The sequence below is a fragment of the Macrobrachium nipponense genome, chromosome 33, assembly GCF_015104395.2.
Source record: "Macrobrachium nipponense isolate FS-2020 chromosome 33, ASM1510439v2, whole genome shotgun sequence".
Lineage (NCBI taxonomy): Eukaryota > Metazoa > Arthropoda > Malacostraca > Decapoda > Palaemonidae > Macrobrachium > Macrobrachium nipponense.
In genome coordinates, this window is record NC_087219.1 from 16,155,476 (window position 1) to 16,165,135 (window position 9,660).

The 9,660-nt window shown below is 42.1% G+C and overlaps 1 protein-coding gene and 1 pseudogene across 1 annotated transcript; both read right to left on the reverse strand.

Annotated features, from left to right (window-relative positions):
- Positions 1-4,465: 4,465 nt before the first annotated feature.
- On the reverse strand, positions 4,466-6,523 carry LOC135202699 (uncharacterized; annotated as a pseudogene).
- A 272-nt stretch (positions 6,524-6,795) lies between these two features.
- On the reverse strand, positions 6,796-9,244 carry LOC135202773 (uncharacterized). Its single transcript, XM_064232236.1, has 2 exons — positions 8,748-9,244; positions 6,796-8,716 (listed from the first exon to the last, which is right to left on the reverse strand). The coding sequence occupies exons 1-2, from the start codon at positions 9,242-9,244 to the stop codon at positions 8,149-8,151; spliced, it is 1,065 nt and encodes a 354-aa protein (XP_064088306.1). The 3' UTR covers positions 6,796-8,148.
- Between the last annotated feature and the right edge of the window lie 416 nt (positions 9,245-9,660).

Sequence of the window (9,660 nt, forward strand, 5' to 3'; positions counted from 1 at the left end):
GACATTTAAACTTTAGACTGTTTGTTGTTAGGCGTCTAGAAAATGGTTTAAAGGGTCACTAAACAAATGGAATTGTTTTCGCTTAATAATTTAATTAATATGGGATAGTGAGTATTAACGGTAAAAAAAAAAAGTCTTGACAACACTTGATACGAGACAGAAAAAAATAAAACTATAATATAAATGAGATAGTTATTAAATCAATGAAAAAAAAGGTCACAAGAAAATTCTAAATTACAGTGGGAAAGAGGTGGTATAAGGTGAAACCCCCGGTAAGCAAAAGATAGGATATAAAACTTGCACACAAGTATGGACTTGAAGCAGGCATCCTGTCTTGTATTTGGGCCTTAACCAGCTGGAACATAAATTTTCTTAAAATCTAATCAAAGTTTAAATTGCGTACAAAGGGCAATCATTAAATCAAAATACCTTTACTCACACGAATGTAAGAAAACAATGTGACGAATCACATCTGTTATCGAAAGAACAGCAGTGAACCAACAATTATTGAGAAAAATCATTCGGTAAGTATAAAAGTCGCTAGTCTACCATGACTTCGTAAGCTTCGTTTTCTATTCCGCGTGTCACCAAATCCATATGAGCTGAGCTTCTTGCTCATGAATCAGCTGTGCGTCAAAGTACTCGAGGGAGAGAGAGAGAGAAAAAGAGGGAGGGAGAGAGACGCCCCCTGGGAACGTGCAAGTCTAAAAAAAAAAACAAGACAAAAACCAGTTGGATCAAACGGTGCTTGGCCGTTTTTGTTGCATCGGTCTATTTTTTTTTTCTTCTCTCCTAGTGGGTCAAGAAGGCGGATGAGTTCCTTGGCCTTCCTCACGTGAATGAAGTTGATAATATCTTTCACAATTCTTGAAGTAGATCAAAGATATATTTTCACACGGACGCAGCCTAATCTAACCTTTCCTAGGGGTGCCGTACTCACATGGGAGGGAAGGGGGTCCCGCCTCCTGGATATGCCCCTGCCCGCCCCCACCCTCAATCGCAAAAAAATAACCGTGTAGCTACAAAGCCAAGTGATGTGTGCGCTGATACTACAAACACGCATTTATATATATATATATATATATATATATATATATATATATATATATATATATATATATATGGATTTGCAAACATCACTGTAGGACTATAGCTGACGTCCCAGCTTCAGAATGGTACGTCACGTCCCAAGTATCGGGACTTCTACCGTGTTTTTTCTACAGCAAAAACCAACAAGAACCAAAGAGCGCCAAATAAATATTCTGTGACAGTTACTCGAAAAAATATTACAATATCAAATAAAGATCGATATGCGATGCGTTACGAAAACCTGATAACGAAATCAAGGGTCAATTGCGAAGAAGCAATACGCCATTAATTATTAACTGGGAATGACGTGGTGAAGCCTTAATTACTAGTGTATGGCACAACAGCTACATATTAATATTCATTGCACTTCGCGTATGGCTCCGTGCCTTGGCCGTAGCAGCTAGGCTAGTGTCAGTGCTCTTACATAATGTTCCTTGTAGTACTATACTTAAGATGTGCTGTGTTATGGTAGGGGATTATTGCTATTTTTAACTTAATTTGAATCTCATGGTTAATATGGTGATTAATGAAGTGCTTAATTCGGAAAGGAATTAAGACGTTTATAAATAGGAAACAGCTTACGGGATAAACGTAAACGAAACAGTAAACTAAAGAGAAAGTGTTGTCAATTGTCATATTAAAAAGGAAGTTGTGGTTATGTTGTTAATATGTAAGAAAATCTTCGCTGTGCGAATAATAAGAAAGGAATTTGTCTACACAATAAGTTACGTAATTAATTAGGATGAGTTGTCTCCCGTTGAGTCTAATATTGCTTTCTATGTCAGTCGATTTGTATGGGTTTAAAATAGTGTTTCTTAAACTTTCTTGTGCTGCTGACCCCTTTTATTAAAATGACTAGTGTAGCGGACCCCTTATTATGATAATTTCCCTCTTGGTTTTAGTAAAAGTGTTTTCAGGGTATAACATATAGTACTAAAACTGCTACTGAATTATTTATTAATGGCTTATCTTTAACATCAATGTTTACATTTTACTTAATATAACTTTCACAACATTATTAATTTTGCAATTTTGCACACAAATTTTAGTGAACTTAACAGCAACGCTTCCTCCTCACATTATCCTGAGGACCCCTTCGAACATTCCGCGGACCCCTTGGGGTTCGCGGACCACACTTCAAGAAACACTGGTTGAAAGATAATGGCGATCATGACCATGTTTGGAGAATTTGGGCGAAGACTACGGAAATTCAACCTTACGACTGTATGGGGATGAAATTAAAAAAAAAAAATGTTTATATAGCCGCTGATTAATTCTGGTATAAGAAAAATTATGTCTATGTATATAAATCACAAAAATAAGCAGTGAGTTAGTAATAACTGTAACGTGACAATCTGTTCGTATGTGAGCTGCGTTATTAAATCCCCCCCCCCCCCTCCCGGCACCAAAAATATACAAAACCTCAATGTTCGGACACGAGAATGATTTAACGTATTAGCCTAAAGGTCAAAGGAGCATTCGACATTGTTCTAGGTTACCTTAGCAACACAATTCCACCGGGTATGCGTTGACTGCTAAATGGGCGGGAATCGGCCATGGGGCTGCAACCGCCACTAACGTTTAGTTATGCCTGCGCAGTTATAACTATACAGGCATAACTGAACGTTTAGTACGTGGAAGGCCTTAAGGATAACCTAAACGACATTTGCTGGAGAAAAATGTCAAGCTGAATGTAACTAACGAAAGCAAATATTTAATTAAAGACCAACTGATATTTCGGTGCCTTCATACTCGCATTATCTATTGAACATTGTACCGAAAACTGAACACTCGACGTTAGGGATTTTCGATGCGTTGCAATGCATTCATTATGGAAATAATCTCGGTGGCGGATCTAGACATCTTCCATTGCGGGGCACTTAGGATCACAGATAAGATTATCATATAAATATGTAGCACATAAGTATGGCACGTAAATATATCAATATTTATATATGTATGCACACACACATAGTTGTTGTTGCTAAAATAATAATTGACTAAGCAAATTTTTGCTGCTAGTAATGATTTATCGAAAGAAAACAATGTTCTATCATTCATAGCCATGGTGGTGGTGAGGCACGTAACCAGGGGTCCCCTCCTTAAATCCGCCACGGGAAATACTGTCAATACCCAATAGAAAAATAAATTAAACTTTCTATCATGAAGCGAAGGCACTAAACACCAACTAGCATAGGCTTATAATAAGAGAAGTTTGCCTCGAAAAAAACAATACTGGGTTTAACGGAAGACTCCAGCTGGTCATTTACCCTCGCAGATCTTCCGCGGATTCCTCTAAACTGCAAGTCACGAGCGTACTACTCTCCCAGCCATTTACTTCATTCTTTTTTTCTTCTTCTTCTTCCATTTTTCCTCATCTTTTCTTGCCTCCATTTCACTGACCAGCCACAGAAAAAGGTCAAGTTTGTGGCAACCGTTAAGACAGGTTTCCAAAGTTTATAATATACGGCGTGTGTGTGTGTGTGTATGCGCGCGCCCGCGCGTTTGCGTACGTGTGAATAATTAAACTTACTCATCTAGACAGTATTTGCCGAAACCAGGGTGCAGTCGAGCTAATATTTACCACTGGGTGGGTCAGGGGTATCAGCCGCGTTCCTGATACCGTTGAATGTTTAGATTATTATTAACATTACATAATATATCATTATCCCCTTTGTGAGCGCTTCATACATCATGATTAATATTTAATAATAGTATTAATTAAGAAGTTAAATATTAGGACGCGTGCAAGCTATTCACCAAATTAGTGCTGATAAATACATAAATTATGAAGTTTAAAGTAACCACCGTGTAGACTGCGCATCGTAATTTAATCTTATCAGAATCGACGTCTGTCTGGGTCACTGGGGTCGATATCAGTATATACACATTAATATCATTCATGCATGCGTCATTGTAAATGGAAAACAAATGATTCAGGAGAGAGAGAGAGAGAGAGAGAGAGAGAGAGAGAGAGAGAGAGAGAGAGAGAGAGAGAGATTTTTGTTTTAATCAATTTATTGCGCCCATTGGCGTCAGACATTTGAGTACATGGTAATACAGTAATATTGTTTACATCTACATTGTAATTAAGTTATGCCTAAAGAAAAAAAATAGTAAAAAAATAAAGTATATACAGACATTTAAGTACATATCAAAACAGTATTGTTTACATCTACAGCACATAATGAGGGTTACTCAAAGGAATACAAAATAAAGTATAGACAGATATTTAGTACATATTAAAATAATATTGCTCATTTCTATATATCTTAAGGTTTTACAAATGAATTCATATGGAATACAAATTAAATTTAGTTTGATTTCGTAGGTAGGTGTACCTATCTTTAATCAGTATTACATAACAGCTGATTATTCAGTATCCACCAAAGTGAGGATGGCGCATGAGGATCTCATCGAGCAAATTATTATCTATCAATAATTTTTTACATATATCAACTACTGTGAGTCTTTGGGGTAATATGTCACTAACAAGTGGACATTCCAGGCAATAGTGTTCCAGGGTGTTGGCTTTGGGTGCGTCACATAACCTACAGGAGGAGAAGTGAGGAACTCCATCTTGCTCAGCCACCTGCCAAACTGGTCGCCAACCCAGCCGAAGACGCGCACAAACAACGTTATTTTGACGAACCATGAGTCCTCTGCGGCGATACTTGTGTTGGAAAGAAGTGATCATAATGCTGTATTGATACACTGGTGGCTCTCTCGGCATTACTACGATGATGAGTAGGTGAGCGAGCAGCTTGGCGCACCATTTTTCTGCAGCACAGGAGAGATGGACTGGGAGCATCAGCATCTGGAGGATCCAGCTGACAGGCAGCCTTTGCGAGATGGTCAACGGTGTTGTTAGCCAGAAGACCCACGTGAGAGGGAATCCATAGGAAGTGCACTACCAGTGAGCTCATGTTGGCCATGTCTAGTTGCCTATGTATTTGTGTAACCAGGGGCTGGTATGCTGGCTTATGTGATGAAAGGGCTTGGAGTGCTGGTTGCGAGTTGCAGATGATCAAGCCGTTGTTTCTGGTCCGTGTGATTAAAATAACTGCATCTAGAAGTCCATGTAGTTCACAATACGTGGAGCTTGATGACTCTGGGAGGCGACGGCCTATCCAGCCCCCTGGCGGGGGTTCCAAAGTGGGGGAGAATACAGCACATCCAGCACTGCCATCCTGCTGTAGGGAGCCGTCTGTGTAGAGGTGATGGGCTACACTGAGGGATGAGGATAGTCTGTCGATGGTCTCCAATGCACGTTGTTGTTGAAGTTGAGGCAAGTCAGTCTTAGAGACTGGAGTGTAAGAGATTGCTGGCACAGGAGTCTGCCAGGGTGCAAGGCCATGATCCACGTTCTCTGCCACGATGTTGATGTCAAGCCCCCGAATGCTTGAACAGACAGTACTAACTAGTGTACGTCCCCCCTGGCGTAGTTGTGGACGAGGTGCATCTAGATCCAGAGAAGTTCTGATGATGTTTGAATAGTGAGGAGACAGGTGAGGGTAATAGGCAGGAATTTGATACTGAAGTAGGTGACATTGGAGTATATTCGCTCAACGAGTGGAGGGAGACGGAGTTCGTGTTGCATGTTTACAATTCTAGTGGATGCTGGACAACCTAGAATGAATCTCATTGCTTGGTTCTGGAATTTTTCAAGCGGCTGTAGAGTTGATCTGGAGAGTTGACATAGTGCAGGGGAAAGATAATCTATCACTGAGCGGATGAAAGCAATATATGTTTCTGGCAACTGGATAGATACTCCTGCAGAATAATTAGTAAGCCACTTGAGAGGAGTCAGGCGTCGCTGTAACCGGGCCAGCAGATCTTGAACAATGGGATGTACTCTCTGTCTTGCTGGAATGGATGGTGTAATTCGCACTGGCGCTCCCAAATAAATATACTGTGCGCATAAAGGTACAACATTGTTCCCCACAGTAAATTCTGGTAAATTCCTTGCTGGCCTTGGGGAGAAGATTCTACTTTTTCCTGGGGAGATGATAAGACCACAGGAGGATGCTGATTCGTAGAAGGAAGAAAGGAAGCGTTGCAAGTGATCCGGGGAGGTTGAATGAATGCAAATATCGTCTGCGTAGCAAGTGATGGTTGTGTTATCAGTATTAGGAAGTAAGGAAAGAAGGCGATGTAGGAGGATATTAAATAAAAACGGACTAAGTACCCCCCCTTGTGGAGTACCAAGTTCAAGTTCCTTTGCAGTGCTCAATGCTCCCTTAAACAGCACACGAGAGACTCTATTTCGAAGATATCCACGTATCCACCTCAAAAGGTTTCCCTTGATTCCAAAATCAATAAGCTGGTCTAAAATAATGTCTCTATTTGCAACATCAAATGCACTTTTCAAATCAATGAAGGCTACAACACTGGTTGGGGAGAGACGAGTGTAGAGCTCCATGAGACAATGATGTGTTCCTCAGTTGGGGTAGGAATCGCGCCTATATTCTAGATGAAAGCTTATCTTGCAGCCGGAACATAAGGCGTGAGAGGAGGATACGTTCAAATACTTTGCAGAAACAGGAGGTGAGGGAGATAGGACGAAATTTGTCAGTGCCAGGCTTGGGAACGGGTATAATTGTACTATGAGTCCATGCTAGGGGCACATATCCCAGGCAGAGGCAGAGGTTGTAGAGCCGGAGGAGAGGGTTGCCAGGTATTTTTTTTTTTATGAGTGTGCAAAGGACTGCATAGGAGATGCCATCATCACCAGGAGCTGACTTCTTACTCCTTGCTAAGGCACGTCGTAGCTCTCCCTTAGTTATGGGTACATCGTCCTCTTCATCACTGCTTAGTAAGGCGGAACTGAGACGTAAGGCACGATGGTTTTTATGTGAAGAGAGAGAGTCTTGTATATGAGCTGGAAGGTTGATGGTTCGTGACTGTGCTGACCACTCATCAATAAGGTCCTGTGCATACTGAGCAGGGCTGTGGTGGAGGACACTTGGGAGTTTCTTCTTCACAATCCTGTTGATGAGGTGCCACATGGAACCGATGCTTGTTTGATGGTTGATGCTGTCTGTTAATTTGTGCCAGGAATCTGTTTGAACACATTGCTGTAGAGCAACTAGATCATCTCTCGATAGTTGATACTGGTGCAGAGTCTCAGGACTTGGTTGTCTCATAAAGGCAAGGCCATCATCCATCGCCTTCTTTTCTGCCTGAGAAATTCGATTATCCAGTGTCATAGCACCAACACGATGCCTGATATGAGGCTTTCTGATATATTGTGTGTGGAAAGCATGTGTGGTACTAACAAGTAAGGAGTAAAGTTTCTCCGGACAGTGGAGGTCAAATGTGGGTCGAAGGTTAGTCATATATGAAATGTACGTAGGCTGGTACTTAGGCGGAATTGTGATGCAAGTGCGATTGTGCATTGGAGTAGGTGTAGCGGGAAGGGAATATTGGATGCTGAGACCAATGTGATCAGAGAAGAGCGTAGGAACCGTTACACAATTGACTCGGGAAGGTACAAGTCCACAGGTCAAGATGTGATCCAAAGTACCACCTCGTGCATGCGTAGATCCACCAGTGTCCCAACGGGTCAGTTGATTTCGACGAATGTATCCTAGAAGTAGGTTCCCGTTGCGGTTCACAGTGCCAGCAAGATCTCCCAAGTCTGGATGACGGGCATTAAAATCTCCCATGTAAACCATACCACGAAGGGTTGGGGCTGGAAGCTTGGTTGTATTTATCCTACCTGGTGCTGCATATACATTGCACAGTCGTATGGTGCCTCCGCCAACAGTAATCTCAAATAATTGAAATGTTGTATCTTCATCCTCAGAGTTTGGGAGAGGTCTATGCTGAATTGAAGTGCGTATATAGGTGATGAGGCCATGTCTTACTAAATGGACGTAGGACACATAGCCAGTGAGCGAGGGAGCTTCTTCCCTTGGCTGAGCATTACCAACAAAAGCTTCCTGAATTAGAATAACATCTGGGTGGTGACTATGTACAATTCCCTTAAGTGCAGAAAGTTTTGCCCAGTTTGTAATACCACAGGCATTCCATGAGATGATATTAAGCTTTACTTGGTTATCGAACATGTCCCTTGGAAGAACGGCGACTAGATAAAGAGGCAGTGGTAACACCGGTATGAATTGGTGGTGTATCACGTGGCAATGGTCCTGTATGGGGATTAGTAACACTCTCCAGACGTGTAGCAAGTGAGTCAAGTTTCTCAGTGAGTGTAGTAACTGATGTGATAACAACCTGCTGAGCTTCAACAAGAGATTGTAGTGTGTTATCATTAGTAGCAAATTTAGAAGTTAGATTGTCAAAGGAGGTTACGAGACTGTCGATGCGAGTGTCCATGCTCTCTAAACGAGATTCAATGGCTTCAAAACGTGATGTAAGGGAGTCACACCGAGACTTGAGGACATCTACAGCATTACGAAGTGTAGTCACTTGTGAGGAGGCAGTAACAGTGGGTTTGATTGATGGCACTGGAAGCTGTTGTGCAATAAGCTGGTTCGATGCAGAGCCTGAACGCCTGGTACAGCCATGCCACACATTGACTCCAGGCTCATTACATCTCGGGCATTTCCAATGCGAGGAGTCCGGTGTAGGTAGAGGTAATGAGCTTGATGTTGATGCCGAAGAACTGTCAACCACTGTGGGTGGTACAGGGGGACCGATGAGGGCAGGTCCGACTGTCATGCTCAGCAGCACAAAATGCACACTTTTCAGGGGCAGCACAGTATCGTGAGATGTGACCGATACCCCAGCATTTGAAGCACCACGGCTTTTCGTCTGGCATTCTGCGTAGTTCACATGATGGTAGACAAGGGAGGAAGGAGAAGTTAACAAAAGGCGGGGTTGGATCTGGGTGGCTCCAAGTAATGACAATACGATTGATGGACTTCCCATCCTGTAGGAAACGACGTACAGTGTGCACCCCTTCCAGTTCCTTAGCTAATGAAGGGTCTACATCCACAGGATATCGAGTGATGAGATATGTAGGGAACTTACGGGGTCTGTTTACATCATCCTGAACATCTAACACAAGTGACAGAACCTCACCACCCTTGACCCTGTTTATGATATCCAGGCGATGCCTCGAAATGTATACAAATCGAGAAGTGACCGCAGACATTTTAACTTCAGCCAATTCCCGATCGAGGCTGAACATCTGGTAACCTCCGATAGCCAGCAAAGCTTCACATTAACCCCCGGATTCTCTCTAAATAAGAGCTTTATGTATTCAGCACGTGGAGCAAAGGCAGGGAGAACAGTTTTTGTAGCCATGGTAGGTATAATCTGAAAAGCAGGTCTAGGCAGGGAATTATTTAGAACTTTATTTTGAGAGGAAGCATCACACTTTGTAGTTTTAGCAGCAGGGGATGATGGCTCGTTACTGCTATCTGAATCATGCTCCATACATCGTTTGTTGGAGGTGTAGGTATGGTCCATGAGACTAGGAGCTGCACCAGCAGGGATCAACTTATGAGATTTAGTAGAGACAAGTCGTGGCCAATGTTCCTGTGTAAGCAGATGTTCTTCAACATTATCATCACTTAGAGCAAGGTCCTCCTCAACATCAGCGAG